The following is a 17,404-nucleotide window of genomic DNA, read 5'->3' as shown; positions in this document are numbered from 1 at the left end:
GGGCAGGATGCAGTTCAGCCTCGCCTGGGACGGGCCTGTCCAAGATCATCCAGTCTGGTGCTCGGGGGAGGAGTTGGGGTGAAGGCTGATTTATTTCTCCCTACACCAGCATGACAGCCTCCTCTGGGGGAGCCTTCTGTCTCCATGGGCTTGTGGGATGGGGGCTCTTGAAACAGATAAGGCTCCCGAGTGTGAGCGCCCCTCTTTGGACAAGCTACACCCCTTGAAGGGCAGAGCCAAGAGAGTTTGCTCGCCTTTTATTTGGCCACTTTGCACCTGGTGAGGTGCACTGGCCTTTGGTGGGAATAGAGGGCAGTGGAGGGCTGCCTTCCTTCCAGCTGGCACAGCTCCTCAACGTTGGCAAAGATCTTTTGGAGAAATCTCGTGCTATCCGCCAAGCCAAGGATGAGCGGACCTTCCACATCTTCTACTATCTCCTGTCCGGGGCTGGAGAGCACCTGAAGAGTGAGTCACGGCCTCTGCCGACATGGGGGCTGCCGGGCACTGGGGCGCCTGCGCGTCGGGCCAGCACTCCAGTTGGGAAATAAAACTCCGGCTGAGGTTTGGGGAGGAGAAGCCAATGAGCTCTGTTTTCCGGGCCATTCTGACGACATGGCCTCCATTTCTAACCATGCCAGAGAAAAGCCAGGGCGGATTGTGGGTGCAGCAGCTGTGAATCATGGGCCTCGTGGGCTCCACGTGTGTCAGTCTCCCACGCTGAGGAAAGTCAGCATCCTGGCTACTCCGCAGCTCCTGGGGTCTCTCGGGGCTTAGGGGCACTACCCAGTCTCCCAGACCCCTGATGTTGCAGCGCTGATAGAGCCCTGGTTTCAGCATGTCACTGACCGCCCTGCCTCCACCCCTCACAGCTGACCTCCTGTTGGAGCCATACAACAAGTACCGCTTCCTGTCCAATGGGCACGTCACCATCCCCGGTCAGCAGGACAAGGACTTGTTCCAGGAGACCATGGAGGCCATGAGGATAATGAGCATCCCAGAAGACGAGCAAATTGGTAAGGCTGGCCCTCCTGGGGAGGAGGAGGGAAGACCCAGGCTGGTTATCACGCTCTTGTGGCATCAGAGCAGCTGACGGGCCTGGGGAGAGCTTCCTGTTGGCTCTGGCTTTGGGGAGCCCTGGAGAAGCTGGAGGAAGCCTTGAGTGTGTGGGAGATGGTACCTCAGGGTTGAGTTTCAGCGTTATTTGTTCCCCATGGAACCACAGGCATTTACACAGGGGAACACAGTACAGGTGCTGAACTGCCCAGGGACTTCGTCCGCCCTTGCAGCCCTTGTCCTGCCTCGTCTCAGGGAGTGTGGGAGGGCGGGGGCTGGGATCTGTGCGTTGGTGAGGCCTAGAATGAATAGCAGCATGGAACCTGCCTGCATCTTCTCCTTCCTCTGGGTGGCAAGATGAAGTGGGCCTTGAGGATTTATTTAGAACGTTGGGGAGAGTGCACCCGTTCCCTAGAGTTAAGGTTGGAGCCACCTTTGCTCAGCCATAGATAATATATAATTGGATGGGCCTGACTGTGTTTCAATAAAACTTTATTTATTGAAACAGACAGTGGCATGGCCCTTGGGCTATAGGCATATCCTTCGTCAGTCTGGATTTAGAAGTGTTGGGAAGCGTAACAGCTCGTATCTAAGTACAGGGTGGCTCAATCTGAGGTCTTCAGAGGCCCTGGAGACAGCCGCACTGGCGGGGAGGCAGTGAGCCATCCAGGCGCTGAGCCCGCCACATGGACTAGGCCACGGCCCAGTCAGGGCTTATTCCACCCCCTGCTCGGTTCTGAGCTGCCTCTGCTTGCCTCCCAGGTTTGCTGCGGGTCATCTCGGGAGTTCTTCAGCTCGGCAACATCGCCTTCAAGAAGGAGCGTAACACCGACCAGGCATCCATGCCCGACAACACAGGTAACCGAGGTCCTCCCACTGAAGTACGGGGCAGGTGCCTGGGCTCGGGTCAGCTCAGGAGGGCCTTGTAGGAATTCTCCACGCCACTCTTTTTCACTTCTGTGTGTTACTGGCTGGCTGGCACTCTGCACTTTTGTGAAACACCTGAGCACGACCCTTCTTCATGGAGGCAGCATCAGAGTGAGGTAGAAAGCCGTGACCGTGTGGGCCAGGGTTTCCCTCGTTCGTCCCTGAGACCAAACCAGTTGTCTCAGTAAGGACAGCGATTTCGGCTGCCGCTGCAGCTTAATGCACGCTTTACCGTGCACGCATTAGGGCCCCGGGACACTGTTGTCACCGCATCTGCCTCGGCCACAGCTATTCCTGTGGGTCACTGCACATGACCCCATTTAAGTTATCAGCCATAATGTGCCCTGCTGAGGGGCTTTAGAAAAACATTTGACATGTGGGTGCAGGGATTGAAAGACATTTCTGTGGGCTAGTGCTGTTCAGTCCCCTCTCATCGGGGCCGGTGGGCTGCCTCCTCTCCGTCCTGTTTGTGGGTAAGACCTGCTTGCACACTTGGCAGATGAGACTGTGAGTGTGCAGAGGGACCAATGCTGGGCCCAGGTTAGGACGCGTTCCTCCCTGCCGTGCCCGCCAGGTCGAAGGGGAAGGCTCCCGAGGCAGCTGTCCTGGTGGTGCTGGCTCAGTTTCCACCACAGCTTTCTTCTCACTACCAGGCTGGGCAGAGGGGCTTGTTCTCGAGTTTAATTAAAACTTCTTTTCTCCTCCCCTCCTTCTCTTTGAAAAATACCAGCTGCCCAAAAAGTGTCCCACCTCTTGGGTATCAATGTGACTGATTTCACCAGAGGAATCCTCACCCCTCGCATCAAGGTGGGACGGGATTACGTGCAGAAGGCGCAGACTAAGGAACAGGTATGCGTGCCCGCTGGCCGCGGGGTTGGGCCGCCGCCTCGGCAAGGGTCCTGGCAGGGGCCAGTTGAGGGCTGCTCCGGGCCGTCCTGGGTTAGGCACTGTCGCGTGGGTTCCCTCACTCAGTCCTCACATCAGCTCTGAGGACAAGGTCATGTTTACTCCATTAAGAACATGAGCTCTAGCCGGTGTGGCTCAGTGGATGGAGCACCGGCCTGCAGACTGAAAGGTCCCGGGTTCAATTCCAGTCAAGGGCACATGCCCAGGGTTACAGGCTCCATCCCCAGTAGGGAGTGTGCAGGAGGCAGCCGATCAATGATTCTCTCTCATCACTGATGTTTCTATACCTCTCTCCCTCTCCCTTCCTTTCTGAAATCAATAATATATATACATATATATATTAAAAGAACATGAGGAAGCTGACTCTGAGAAGTTCATAACATTCCCCAGGCCACTTGCCTCTGCATCAAGCCAATGCTTAGACTGATTGGTCAGCGAGGACGTAGGCCTGTCCGCTCTGGTCTAAAGCGAGAACTTGATGTCTCTGGTGCCAGGGCGGCGGCGGCCTCCGCCATCCCTGAGGTCCGTGCCAAGCGGCTGTCTCTCCACCACCTGCTGTCTTGCTGCCTGTGGTGAGAGATGGGCAGGCCTTCCCTCTGCTGCGCCTCACGGCTGTGCCCGCCTCCCCGGGAGCTGAGGTCCTTCCCAGCCAGGACCGCTTCTCCCCTCTGTTGGCGGTTTCCAGTTTCTGTAGTGGCGATAGGCCTTTTTAAGGTGCTACTCTCATCTCTCAGAAATATTTTGAAGTTCAAGTTGATTCGTCCTTTTCCCAGAGTGCCGTGCTCCAGTCCTCACGCTGGTGGCCGACAGCCTGCGGGTGATTCTGTGCAGGGAGAGCCAAGGACATTGTTTTCGAAAGGCGGCCTGCGTAATCATTACCAACTGTTCCATTTCCCTAGTAGTTAGGACCTTTGTTTTTTCATTACGAAAATGCTGCACAAACAAACACTTCAGATTGGGGAAATACAGGAAAGTCTAGAGAAGGAAATAATTGGCCCTCGTTCCTGCCCACTGACAGTCACTGGGCAGCTTGTTATTTCCTGCAAGGCCTTTCCTTCTTTTTATTTCAAACTTAGTTGTCACCCTGGCTTTTTATTGGGGACTTTTCGAACATTTGCAGGTAAAGTAGGGAGGACAGTGTAACGAGCCCCTGTGCCCATCACACAGGCAGCTTCAAGGGTGACTAACTCATGGCCAGTCTTGGCTCACCGTTACTCTTATCTGCGCCTCCACTCCCCACCCCCCACATTAGTTGGAAGAAATATCAGACGGCTTGTCACGTCCTGTAGGTACTTCAGTGTGTCCCCATTTATTTTAAAAAGATCTTTGCAGATGTCTTTCTAATTTACTGTGTCCGAATTGTTGGATAGTCAGGTTGTTTTAACTCTTCGTCGTTGTGAATAACGTTGCGGTGAACATGTTTGTGTGCATGAAGCTTTTTCTCCTTTTTAGGGCTGTTTCTGTGGGGGAGGGCTCTGCAGGTGAAATTCCTGGGGCAAAGGGTTCAGGTTTAAAGGCTCCTCGTATCTGACGCTCTGTCCCCTGGTGTTCCTCCCCCCCACCAGGCTGACTTTGCCATCGAGGCCTTGGCCAAGGCCACCTACGAGCGCATGTTCCGCTGGCTGGTGCTGCGCATCAACAAGGCCCTGGACAAGACCAAGCGGCAGGGCGCCTCGTTCATCGGGATCCTGGACATTGCCGGCTTCGAGATCTTCGATGTGAGCTCCTCCCTGCTGCCCTCATGTCCTCCTCGCCACCTCCTTGGCCTCTGGCTCCTTCTCCTTGTCTGTGAATCCTCTTTCCACTGGTTCCACAGCAACCGAAGTTGGACATCTCCTTCCTAGCATTGGGCATATTTTAAGCTGAAACAGGCATGCCCTTTGCCAACCGGAAATGCTGGAGAGCCCTAGCCGGTTTGGCTCAGTGGATAGAGCATCGGCCCGTGGACTGAAGGGTCCAAGGTTCGATTCTGGTCAAGGGCACGTATCTCGGTTGCAGGCTGGATCCCTGGCCCTGGTCAGGGCGTGGGAGGGAGGCAGCCAATCGATGTGTCTCTCTCACTTTGATGTTTCTCTTTCTGCTCTTCCCCTCCCTCCTTCTCTCTAAAAATCAATGGGAAAATATCCTCGGGTGTAGATTAACAACAACAAAAGAAATGCTGCAGAGAATGGGGCTTTTAGCTGGCATCCTGGGGGCTCCATGGGCAGGTCTTTCTGTGGATTTATTCTTCTAGCAAATACTTATTGAGCTGTGGGACAAGACATTGCCCCTGCCCATAAAGACTTTGAGCCCTCGTAGGAAAAAGCTGATAGTTATGGTAAATCAGAGGTTCTTAACCCGGGGGCCCATGGTAGATTCCAGAGGAACCAGGCCCTTGGGTGGGGTGAACATTACCTCTATTTTTCACCAGCCTCTCTTTGAGATGACACATTTTTTCCATTGTGAACTGAGCAAACGGCACAGACCACAGCTGCACTGGCAGTCGGTTTTCCTATGTTGCGGTTGTGACAGAGATGTTGTAATATTGTGTATGTTCATTTCTACTTCAAAACTTTAAGAGTTACCAAGCCCTTGTGCTTATTGTGTATGTTCATTTCTACTTCAAAACTTTAAGAGTTACCAAGCCCTTGTGCTTGTTAATAAAGAAGCATCATGTAGTACTGTGTCTCAGCATTTTGATAATTATATTTTAACATAACTGCTTTCTTTCATAATTCATCTATTGTATGCGTTTTAAAATATTATTCTGAGAAGGGCTTGACTAGGCCGCTAGAGAGGTCCTCGGGCCTCAGAAAATGAAGAACCTCTGCTGCTGGTGTGATAAGGGAAGGCCCCTAATCACTTAGGCTCCACTGGGGCAGCAGTGAGGTGTCCCAGCCGGTCCTTCCTGAATCCCTGTTCCACTCCTTCCCAAGGGGCGGTGGGCATGGCCCATGGTGGGTGGCCCCATGGAGGGCGGCCCCCTGACATGGCTCTCCCTCCTTGCAGCTGAACTCCTTCGAGCAGCTCTGCATCAACTACACCAACGAGAAGCTGCAGCAGCTGTTCAACCACACCATGTTCATCCTGGAGCAGGAGGAGTACCAGCGCGAGGGCATCGAGTGGAACTTCATCGACTTCGGGCTCGACCTGCAGCCCTGCATCGACCTCATCGAGAAGCCAGTAAGAGCCATCCCTGCTCGGATCTCAGGCCTGGCCTGGCCTCGCTCGTTCCCTCTGGGGACCCTGTTCTCACCTCCCACCCCTGCTGGTTGTGGGTGTCTAGTCCCTCCACCGTCCGAGCCACCTGGAGGCATAAGCTCTGGGCTTAGATCTGGTGCCTGGCAGCCTGGGGCAGCTGCCGACCAGGTGTGGACGGGGCTGGTGCCTGGGTTTCCTGTCTTCAGCCCCAGAAGACCACCCAGTATCTGCTCGAGGGGTGAGCGCAACAAGCCTTTCTTTGTCCTGAGGAAAGAGGCAGGCTTTTATGTAGCAAGTCCTAGCCCAGGTGCTTCCGCTGGGTGGGGTTGTGTGGACCCAGGGCGCCGAGTGCTGCTTCTGGCCCACGCTGAGGCCCGATCTGTCCCCTCTCAGGACTGACCGGCACCGGGCTCCTGTCCCACAGCTCTGACTGTCGGTGGGTGCGGGAGCTAGAAAGCCCTTCCCCTTTGCCGCCAGCTCCCACGGAGCGCTCCACCCGGTGCGGTGGGTTCGGCTTCAGGGCTGTGCTCTTCCGGAGGCCGAGCTGTTTCTGTTTGTGGATTATGTCCTGATGAGGGTTCAATGCCCTGAACTCACGTTCTCCCCGAATCCTGGGCTGCTCCGGAATGTGTGCCCCAGACCGACACTGAAGTGTTAGGTGGTCAGAAGGCCTGGGAAGGAGTTCGTGCATTTTTAGAGTGTTACTCAAAGGTGGGGTTTGAAACGCTCCATAATCCTGGCATGGAACAGTTTACTTTGGTGATGAGTTTTTGTGATGAGTTGGTGGTATTCCGTTGAGTTTTCCAGTGAACAAGAGCCCATCTGGCTTTGCGTCTTGTCAGCAGTCTCCACGGTGTACTCTGTACACGCTGCTCGGGGGCTCTGCCGCACTTTCTCCTCCTAAAAGTCACGTCTCACCACATGGTTGTGCAGACAGCGTGGGGGTGATGTCGCAGAGTGACTGACTCCAGGGGCTGGGGCGCCAGTTGCGGGCAGCCCCTGAGCACATGGATCGGGGTCTACACAGTCCATGAAGCCCACCAGGTGATTTCAGAGCACTGGCGTGGAGAGTCCCTGTGATGGATCATTGGATTGAGGTGTGTTGGCTACACCTACACCTGAGAAGTTTCTCTTTAAATTAGAATCCCTACATGGAGTGCTTTCAGTAATGCTCCTTTTTTTCCCTTCTGTGGGAGAAGTGTGCCCACCTTCTGGTGAGATTCTGGGGGTTCTGAAAACTCCCAGAAACCCCAGGCTTTGGCCTCTTGTGAGGGCAGGGATGGGGCTCCCAGGTCACGCTGACCTGGGCGATGCTGTGCTTCCTCCAGGCAGGCCCCCCTGGCATCCTGGCCCTGCTGGATGAGGAGTGCTGGTTCCCCAAAGCCACCGACAAGAGCTTTGTGGAGAAGGTGGTGCAGGAGCAGGGCACCCACCCCAAGTTCCAGAAGCCCAAGCAGCTGAAGGACAAAGCTGATTTCTGCATCATCCACTATGCCGGCAAGGTGAGTGGGGCGCGCACAGCAAGTGCGGCTGGGCCTTCTCAGGAGGGTGGACCACGAGCCAGGCAGCCCCAGCTCAGGGACGGGGCGTAGCGTTCTCGTCCAGTGACGCGTCTGATAATGTGCTGGTGGCTGTAGTCAACACTCACACAGCTGTCACACCTTGCAAAGCCCCGTCACATGCTACACCTCATCAGAAGCTCCCGCCATCCTGTAAGGCACTGAGGTGTAATGCTGTCTGTGCTGTTGTTAGGCGCGTTTTCCCGGTGCGGATGTGAGACCTGTGCTAAAGGCACGGGCTCTGGAGTTTGAGTTAGAGCTCTGCTGCTGTGCGCCTTTTGGCTCCTCATCCTCCCTGAGCCTTGATTGTCTCCTCTGGAAAATGGGGGTGACCCCCCCTTACAGGGTCACATTCGTGAGCCTGTGAAGCTTAGCACTGGGCACAGGTCAGTGCTCTGGGGCAGGGCCTCAGCGTCCGCACTAGCAGTCGTTATTGTCGGGGACGGTCTTGTGCTTTGTGGGATGTTCAGCAGCATCCCCGCTTCTTCCCACCAGAGGTCAGTAGCACCCTCCCTACAGCACAACTGTCTCCAGACCTCGCCAAACAGTCATTACGGTGGAGGTGCGGGTGTGGCTGAGTGGTGAAAGCTTTGTTATTGCCACCGTGACCCGGTGAGGAGAGCCCTGGGCTTTCACAGCACCGCTCCTGAGCCACGCGAGTCCACGCCTGCTGCTCCGGCACGTGGCCCCCCTGCCCAGCCCTCCGACTTCGCTCCTCACGTTCCTAAGGCTGCTGAAGCAACTCCTGACTCTAAACTACCCATTAAAAAAAGACAGAAACACTGTTTCTACAGCTACTGAGGTGATGCCCCTGAGCCCCACCTCTCCTTCTGCCTCTGTTAGGAATGCGCGTGCAGACCGCACAGGAGGCTTTTGTTGCAGCGTTGTTTATCCTGCAAAACCAGGGCGCACCTGACCCCATTGGGGGGTCTGGGTGATGATGGAACTGGCTGTGCGCATCCACCCCTGGGCACCTGGGCTGTGCCGCAGCAGCTAAGAGGACCAGCAGGCTGGCTGTGCCCAGGTGGCCTGGGCACCGGCCTGGGGTTTGTCATCTCCCGGGACGTAACTCTGCTCCTAGGGGAAAAGAAGCCACATCACCATGTCGTCGACAGTAGTGCACGTGACCACCAACCAGGGCACAGCAGTCTCCCCTGGGCCGTGGTGTGGCTGGACAGAGGGGGCCAGGGCGGCCTGCTGCTCTGCTCTTACTGTTCTGGGGTCTTTGCATGACGATACATGTTACTTGTGTTTTTAAGAACAAATTTCAGAAAAGATGAGAATACATGCTCATTAGAGAAAACTTGGACATCCTGCAAAGACAAAAAGCAAAAATGTCCTATTACTAAAAAGTAATATTAAACGTTTTGGTATATGTCTTTCTAGGATATTTCTTTATTGTCATATTACCTAAAAATGAAATAATAAAAAACCCCACCCAGAATATTCTGTTGTGTAGCTGCAGCATAGTTTTCTTAGTCCGGTTTGCTGGGTAGTTGCGTTGTTTTAAATTGTTTGCTGTCCGTGTAACACCTCAGGAAACATCTTTCTTGCTAGTCCCTTGCCCTGGTCACTCATCATTTCCTTCTTAGGGATAGAAACACCGGTCAAGGGGTGTTCATGTGTTTTAACTTTTCCACACGTGTCCTCCGAGAGGCTGTGGTGCTCACTCACGTCCCCAGCGCAGCCTGTGACCCAGGACTCTGCTCTTGCAGGTGGATTACAAAGCCGACGAGTGGCTGATGAAGAACATGGACCCGCTGAACGACAACATCGCCACGCTCCTGCACCAGTCCTCGGACAAGTTCGTCTCGGAGCTGTGGAAGGATGGTATGCCCTTTGCCCCCACCCCGTCTCCCTGTGGCTGCAGCTGGGCTCTCCCCACCTTTGAGCCACAAAACAAGGGGTGCATCTCCACCTGACACAGGCCGCGGGGGCACTGTAGCTCCCATGACAGTGTCTCTTTGAGCCGAAGGGGTGAGGCTGCCCTTGAGTGCCCTTGAGCGTGCTGCATAGCCACTTCCTCTCAGGGCTTTGCTGTCCGCAGGCAAGCCACAGCGCTTTCCACGTGTGGGCAGTCACAGGTGGCCCAAAGCCTGGCCACGCAGGTCCCTGTCCGCGCCTCCCTGCGCTGCCGCCTCCTGGGTAGGCTGGTGGTTTGGAGCTGTGCTTTCTCACGGTCCTGCCGGTCTCTCCTCCCTCTGCCTGGGTTTTGCTTTAACCTCTCTGTTGCAGAGATGCAGAGCACTCAGAGAGCCTATTTCTATCAACGCTTTCCCATTCTCCACCTAGAACCAGGTGACTGGCCACCCGGAGTGGCGGCCCTTGTGTGTGGTGCATCCAGGGCTGTGGCAAGTGCTTCTGCTGCGTCGTCCTGCCCGCTGGCCCTCCTGCCTGACTGCCCCGCCCTGGTCCGCCCGGCCTTGTGGGAAGGCTCCCCCCATCGCAGGCCCCTGGTAGAGAACCAGGCAAATCAGGAGACCTCACGTTACAGATCTTAAAGGACAAAACGTTGTTTAAAAACCCATATGCTCCTCAGAGCTCCACTTGGCTGGCGTTTGAAGGTGGCGTGTTACTGCTTGAACGGCTGCAGGGGTCTCAGCATGAGGTGTAGGTGTGACGCTGCCTGTGCATGTGCCTCTGTGTGTTCCTTCACCAAGCACTCCACCAGCCCCCGCACCTGCCTCCAGGGGGCAGCACAGGCCCACAGGAAGCCAGTTATTGTGGGCATATTTGATCTTCCACGGGACAAGCTGAGTGGCCCTGGGTGTAGAAGGTCAAAAATGCCTCCCATTTTAATTGGTTCATCAGGTCCATCCTCACTCCTGGCTTCTGTCTTGAGTTTCTGTCCTCCTTGCTGTCTTCACATAAATAATCGAGATCCGGCCATAAAGGAATAGGAAACAGACTGTCACAGAATTCTTAACCTTTGCGTCTTGCAACGGAAGGCTTCTGGTTTAACCTTGGCTCTGGCTTAACCCTGACCTCAGGTCGCTGGCTGCTTCGGGTTCATTTGTTGTTTTGTTTATGCCGTGGAGGAAGCAGTTCATTTCATCGCTTCTGCGCATGAGTCACGGTGACAAGGGCAACTCCTCAGAGGGTTGGTGCAGATGATAAAGACCCTTGAGCTCGGAGACAGAGCAAGTCGCAGAGTGTGAGGAATCTTGAGTGGAACGGGCACAGTTGGTTGTGATTCTGTGGAGGACTCCACTTCTGATGCCACCACGCAGCTCTAGGTCCCGGGTTCAGAGAGCGCTGCCTGGGCCATCCCAGATGGCGAGCCATGAGTGCTGTAGACGTTGGCATGTAGATCTGGTGCCCCCACCTGCCTCCTAGGCCCGTGCTCAGGTAAAGGGCAATGGAATTCAGGATGCTGATTTTTTCCCCCAACTATGAACGTAGGACTACAGGATCCTGTAAGACACATTTTCACACCAACCAGAGCCAGGGTGGGATAGCTAGGCTCACTGTTCCAAACACAGTGCGAGCTTTATTGTGTCTCTGGGAATAGCTGCTACAGTGGGCTGAGGATAGGTGATGTGGACAGAGCTTATGGCTGCTGCCAGGAGAGACGAGTCTCGGCGGCTTTCAGCCCTTCCCCCTTTCCTGCTTCCTGCTCATGAGGTCAAGTGTGCTCATCATTGGGGATGACTGTGGACTAAGCAGAAAGGCTCCTGCTGTTCTGTAGTCTCACGTCTTTTTCTGTCCAGACGTCTGTCTCTTTCCTGCCCTGCGGGGACCGCCGGGTACTCACGTGCTTTTGCGTGGTCTCTGCAGTGGACCGCATCATCGGCCTGGACCAGGTGGCCGGCATGTCAGAGACGGCGCTGCCCGGGGCCTTCAAGACACGGAAGGGCATGTTCCGCACCGTGGGGCAGCTCTACAAGGAGCAGCTGGCCAAGCTGATGGCCACGCTGCGGAACACCAACCCCAACTTCGTCCGCTGCATCATCCCCAACCACGAGAAGAAGGTGCGGGCGTCCCACCCTGGTCTGTCTCCCCAGCAGCAGTGGTTCCTCTCCCACAGCACCCGGAGTGCCCTTGGTGAAGCCCATGGGGAAGCCCATCGGCAGGCCGATGTGGGGCTCCCCAGGGGGTGGGCTGCATTTGAAGTCGCATTGCCGCCTGGTGGCGCTGTCTCGTAGCCGCTCCAGGACTTGCATCATGTAACTTAGCATCAAAGCCCGTGGACTGCTGGGACTCCTGAGGCTTTGGCCCTGTTGAGTCGGAGGGGCCCCCCACCCGTCTCCGTGAGTTCCTAGGCACAGCAACAAGACCACATGCGTGTGTTTTCTCTAGTCTGGCAAACTGGATCCCCATCTGGTGCTGGACCAGCTGCGCTGCAACGGGGTTCTCGAGGGCATTCGGATCTGCCGCCAGGGCTTCCCCAACCGGGTGGTCTTCCAGGAGTTCCGGCAGAGGTGAGCAGGGCCCTCCAGCAAGGAAGCCTCTTCCTCGGCCACCGAGCACTGAGGTCAGGCCAGCTCCTCACACGCTCCTTCTCTGCTCCACCTTCTACATGGAAAAGGATTTCCCTGCTTTTTTTACGAAAGTAATCTTGCTGGCTTTCACGCCTAGTAACTGCAGGGCCTGGCACTGTTTGCCCCAGTTAGAGGCAATTTACTGAGATCAGCCAGAGACTTGGGCATTAAAGGAACGTTAGGACACGGAAGTCATAGAACACTGAGCTTCTCGTCATGTGTGCAGAGAGGGGTGTTAGTGACACTGTCCTATTTGCCTAGTGACTGTTTAGTAACAGTTGCTATCACGACACAGCCCTCTATTTCTTGGACCATCCTGTGTGTTGGCAGTGCCCCCAGCATCTCCGGAAGAGATGAGTGCCCTTCTGGGGTTATAGACGTGGATACCGGGCAATTAGCAACCAGTAAGCCCAACCTAAAGCTCACCCTTGAGTGAGTTAAATAGTCCACCGTGAGTTTTTATTCACTTGCCAGGAAACGCCGAGGCTTCCTGTGCCATTCAGCCTAAGAAAGGGGCAGGGTGGGGTTCTCCAGATGTCTTCTTTCCTCGAAACGTGAAAGGAACTCTACGTCTGCCACACTGTCGGGGTGGCCCTGTCTCACGGATATTCCAGGCCACAGGCATTGAAACGAGGGATGAACTGAGCCGACTTCTCTTCTCTTCCTTAGATACGAAATCCTGACGCCCAATTCCATCCCTAAGGGCTTCATGGATGGGAAGCAGGCGTGTGTGCTCATGGTGAGTGGAGCTCCCTCTGCTTGGAAGGACCTTTGGCTGGTGCGCGCCCACATGGCCAGTGCCCGTCTGACGGGGGGTGCCCTGTGGGTCAGGTGACGCCCATGCTCTATTGGCCATCCAGTGCTCCAGGTCCCATTCTGCCAGGTTCACTCTGCATTCTCTAATTCCCACAGCTCTACTGTGAGGAAGGTATTATTATTTGCTCTGTCTTTGGCTCTTTTTGTGTTTTAATGAAAGCATCCCCATCTATAGCTTAGGAGACGTGAGCTTTTAGAGGGGAAGGCCGAGGATCACCTCCTATTTAACCTGGGCCCGGCCTGTTGTGGAGTGTGTGCTCCTCTCCGTGACCGCGATGATGGTGCTTGGTTGCAGGGTGGCAGCTGGGCTTGTGGAGAACATGACTGTAGTATGCACAGGCGGGGGGAGGAGGAAGAGAGGACTTCACATTCCCTTTAATGCTGAGGCTCTGTGTTTTCCTCAAGTCTGACTTGCAACCCTGCCCCATGCTGGAACCCACCTGCCCCTCTTCCTAGCATCCCCCTGAGCCCCAGGATAAGAGAAGCAGAAGCTCCAGGACTGACCCTATCTTACCCTCCCCCTCCACACACACACACACACACACACACACACACACACACGCACACACTTACTCCCCACCCGAGGCAGGATCTCAGCGTTCGCTGATTGAGGGCTCTGGGTGGCACGTAGCACATGGCCTGCTCTCTCCTGTTAGATCAAAGCCTTGGAGCTGGACAGCAACCTGTACCGCATCGGCCAGAGCAAGGTCTTCTTCCGGGCCGGCGTCCTGGCCCACCTGGAGGAGGAGAGGGACCTGAAGATCACTGACGTCATCATCGGGTTCCAGGCCTGCTGCAGGGGCTACCTGGCCAGAAAGTGAGTCCCGGAGACACCAGCCTCCCCTGGCCTGCCCTGCGCTCGGCCCTTCGAACCCTCCTGGAGCAGAGGGCACCTTAGGAAGCTGTGGCCTGGGAGCCCTAATGCCAGTCTGTGTCTGCCTAAGGGAGGCCCGCGTGGCTCTCCCCGATCCCCTGCTTCCTGGATTTCCCCCCGATATTTAAAGTGACCAGGTTGACAGGTGGTGAGTGTGCTGGGATTTGCCTGCCCGGAAGGCTCCCGCTCACTGAATGACCAGCGATCACGCTTGGCTTGGATCTGCAGTTAGTACCCAAGGTTCTTCCACCTCGTGAAGGAGGGTGGGCCTGTGACCCAGGCCCTTGCCACCCTCTGCAAGGTCACCCATAGGACTCAACCCCAAGGCCAGCCTCTTTCTCTACCTTTCTGTCCTGAGGTGCCCAGGCAGGGTCATCCCTCCGGAGAAGCTTCTGGGAGCAAGGTCAGGACTGGCAGGTTAGAGGTCTGTCCTCTGCCCTGAGGTGCTGACCGTGCCGCTCGCCCACAGGGCCTTTGCCAAGCGGCAGCAGCAGCTGACGGCCATGAAGGTCCTGCAGAGGAACTGCGCCGCCTACCTCAAGCTGCGGAACTGGCAGTGGTGGCGGCTCTTCACCAAGGTGGGTCCTGGACGGGCCTCCCGTCGGGGCTCTTGCCCTGAGGGCGCTTTGCCTTTGCCTCCCCGTGCCTGGCAGCGTGACTCCAGGGTGGTCCTGCCCATGGCGTCCAGGGGCATGTGAGCGGTGGTGTTTGTCCGGTGTGGATGGCCACGGCCTGCTGACAGGCTGGCCTAGAGTGGCTCACACAGCAGCTTCCAAGATGGAAAGCCCACCTGCCACGGCCACACGTGTCTTGGGCACTGCCCTCCCACCAAATTGATTTCCAGAAAGATTGCCCCCCGTGTGTACGCACAGCGTGCCTGGTTACCCCTCACATTTCTGCGGGTGAGGGGAAAGCCTCATGGCTATTGTCCGGACAGTCGTCTTCAGCTGAGCATGTCTGTCTCCATCTCCTCTCCTAGGTCAAGCCGCTGCTGCAGGTGAGCCGCCAGGAAGAGGAGATGATGGCCAAGGAGGAGGAGCTGGTGAAGGTCCGAGAGAAGCAGCTGGCTGCGGAGAACAGGCTCACGGAGATGGAGACCCTGCAGTCCCAGGTGAGTGTCTGTGGACCCTCCCACACAGTGCAGCTGGTCACAGTGCTGCCACCTGCTGGCCCTCTGCAGGCGAGGCATGTTCAAGGAGATGTTTCCCTAGGAAACGGTCAATCTCTCTGTAGACTTCATTCAGGGTTATGTGATGTAGGGAGGCTGCCCAATGGGATGGAAAGCTCATGAGTGTTGGGTTTGGGGCCCAGCTCCAGCACTTAACCTCTCTGAGCCTGTTTCCTAGGGATCTTGGCGTGCAGCTCCTGTCATAGCAGTAAAGGATGGAGGACATGATAGTTAGTGGCTGGGAACTTAGCACTTCCACGATGGAAACTGCTCTTGTCAGCATGGTCCTCCTTCCAGAAGGCCTAGCTAGGGAACGTCTGTCCTGGAGTGGCTTGAGCAGGTTGAAGGAACTTGCATTTTGCACATGTTGTTTGCAGCTCATGGCAGAGAAGTTGCAGCTGCAGGAGCAGCTGCAGGCGGAAACGGAGCTGTGTGCCGAAGCCGAGGAGCTCCGGGCCCGCCTGACGGCCAAGAAGCAGGAGCTGGAGGAGATTTGCCATGACCTGGAGGCCAGGGTGGAGGAGGAGGAGGAGCGCTGCCAGCACCTGCAGGCGGAGAAGAAGAAAATGCAGCAAAACATCCAGGTAACCCAGCTCCGCCCCCTCTGGACACCAGACACGGGGAGGAGGGGACAGGGTGGCATGAGGAGCAGTGACGCGGGAACTGGAGAGAACATGAAACGAAGTGCCGTGGTGGGCCGATCCTCCCCCTTTTGTCTACGTGGGACAGTCTTTGAGGGGCTTTCTCTTCGGGCAGTTGTTTCTCAAACGTGTGTCTCGGCTCTCCACCTGCCGCCCATCTGAGCACAGAGTCAGTTTTATTTCCCGGCCCAGTCCCGCGCCGGCTGCTCTGAGGAGCAGAGGGCGATCCGCTCTGCTCTGTGCCCCGTCCTCACGGCGGGGGGCTTGCTAAAGGAAGCACCTCAGAACAAGCGGCCTCATGACTGGACCAGGCTTCTTGTCTGCACGCCCCAGTCTTAACTGTGTGACCCCACATGTGGGTGGGCCACGTCTCAGCCACCCCCACGGGGCTTGTGCGGCCCCCTCCTCACGTCCCTCGGCTTTGTGACAGGAGCTGGAGGAGCAGCTGGAGGAGGAGGAGAGCGCCCGCCAGAAGCTGCAGCTGGAGAAGGTGACCACCGAGGCCAAGCTGAAGAAGCTGGAGGAGGACCAAATCATCCTGGAAGACCAGAACTGCAAGCTGGCCAAGGTGAGGCCTCGCGTGTGGGGCGTGGGCTGTGGAGGGTGGGCCCGGCCCACGCCACGGCCGAGCCTCCCCGCTGCTGTCGGCAGCACTGTGGCTTCTGCTCAGGAGCAGATTCTTCCTGGTGCCCCCTCGTGGGTGTCCCCGGGCCTCCGGGTGCCAGGGTCATATTTGAAGGGATGCTTCCCAAGGGACAGGCTTGACATTTCTTCTCAGTAAAGCTCCTGAGCCCCGAGGCCTGGTAGAGCTGAACCATCGGTGTGGCACTGCACGTTAGTCTCCGGTGTGGTCTGGGCCCCTTGGTGGCTTGGCATTGAGGTGTGAGTGCTTCTCCTTAGCCTTCTCCAGCTGGGGACTGTTTCTTGTGAGAACCAGGCTGGGTCCCTGTCCGCTGATGAGCAGATCGAAGCTGGAGAGCGAGCTAGAGGAGGAGGAGGGGCGCAGTCAGAATGCCGTCCTCGATCCCGAGGGCTGGGGCCAGTCAAAGTGGCAGGATGCCTGCCCGCAGCTCTGACGCAGGGGCAGGATGCTCGTGCTGAGTGACGGCCTGTATCTATGACGGTGCCTGTGCTGTTGTGGGGAGACCCTACGGAGATCAGGACTCCAGGGGTGGCCACACCATGGAGACATGAGGGGAGCAGCCTAGGGCACTTTGGGGCATGAGGAGGTGAGAGGTCATAGCCTGCCCAGTGGTCAAGCATGAGGCCTGGAGAAGGTGGTGCCTGAATTCCCTCACCCTGCCGCCCGGACACCTTGCTTACCTGGCCCAAAGGGATAATCAGGGTCCAAGAAGGGTTTGGGTACCCACGTTTGTCGGTCACGGAAGCTTATCCGGCTCTTGAAAGGGAGGTGGTGACCTTACAAAGTGACCCCTTTGATCCAGGGAGTCCTAATGATTCGAATGTTTAAGTCCTTGTCCTTCCATTCAGTCCTAAACTTCTGGACGAGGCATACTTTGAAGAGACCTAAAGTGTCTGTGCTCAGCCAACACTAAGCTCTGACCCACCCTCACACACTGTGTACCCTCGCACACACTGCACACCCTCACACACACTGCATCTCCTCACACACACTGCACCTCCTCACATACACTGCATCTCCTCACACACTGCACCTCCTCACACACACTGCACCTCCTCACACACACTGCACCTCCTCACACACACTGCACACCCTCACACACTGCACCTCCTCACATACACTGCACCTCCTCACATACACTGCACACCCTCACACA

At 56.3% G+C, this 17,404-nt stretch overlaps 1 protein-coding gene across 1 annotated transcript in view; it reads left to right on the top strand.

Annotated features, from left to right (window-relative positions):
* MYH9 (myosin heavy chain 9) overlaps positions 1-17,404 on the top strand; it is an 88,796-nt gene that overhangs the window by 55,188 nt on the left and 16,204 nt on the right. The window contains exons 8-23 of the mRNA XM_008144682.3: positions 367-465; positions 870-1,013; positions 1,816-1,911; positions 2,711-2,829; positions 4,452-4,604; positions 5,875-6,048; positions 7,395-7,568; positions 9,341-9,455; positions 11,403-11,596; positions 11,925-12,046; positions 12,776-12,845; positions 13,579-13,739; positions 14,266-14,374; positions 14,776-14,907; positions 15,342-15,548; positions 16,036-16,173. Of these exons, the coding sequence (XP_008142904.2) occupies positions 367-465; positions 870-1,013; positions 1,816-1,911; positions 2,711-2,829; positions 4,452-4,604; positions 5,875-6,048; positions 7,395-7,568; positions 9,341-9,455; positions 11,403-11,596; positions 11,925-12,046; positions 12,776-12,845; positions 13,579-13,739; positions 14,266-14,374; positions 14,776-14,907; positions 15,342-15,548; positions 16,036-16,173 (2,207 nt within the window). The remainder of the gene's footprint in view (positions 1-366; positions 466-869; positions 1,014-1,815; positions 1,912-2,710; positions 2,830-4,451; positions 4,605-5,874; positions 6,049-7,394; positions 7,569-9,340; positions 9,456-11,402; positions 11,597-11,924; positions 12,047-12,775; positions 12,846-13,578; positions 13,740-14,265; positions 14,375-14,775; positions 14,908-15,341; positions 15,549-16,035; positions 16,174-17,404) is intronic.

Source organism: Eptesicus fuscus, chromosome 7 (assembly GCF_027574615.1).
Source record: "Eptesicus fuscus isolate TK198812 chromosome 7, DD_ASM_mEF_20220401, whole genome shotgun sequence".
Lineage (NCBI taxonomy): Eukaryota > Metazoa > Chordata > Mammalia > Chiroptera > Vespertilionidae > Eptesicus > Eptesicus fuscus.
The sequence above is the reverse complement of the archived record's forward strand: the minus strand, read 5'-3'. Positions and strand labels throughout refer to the sequence as shown.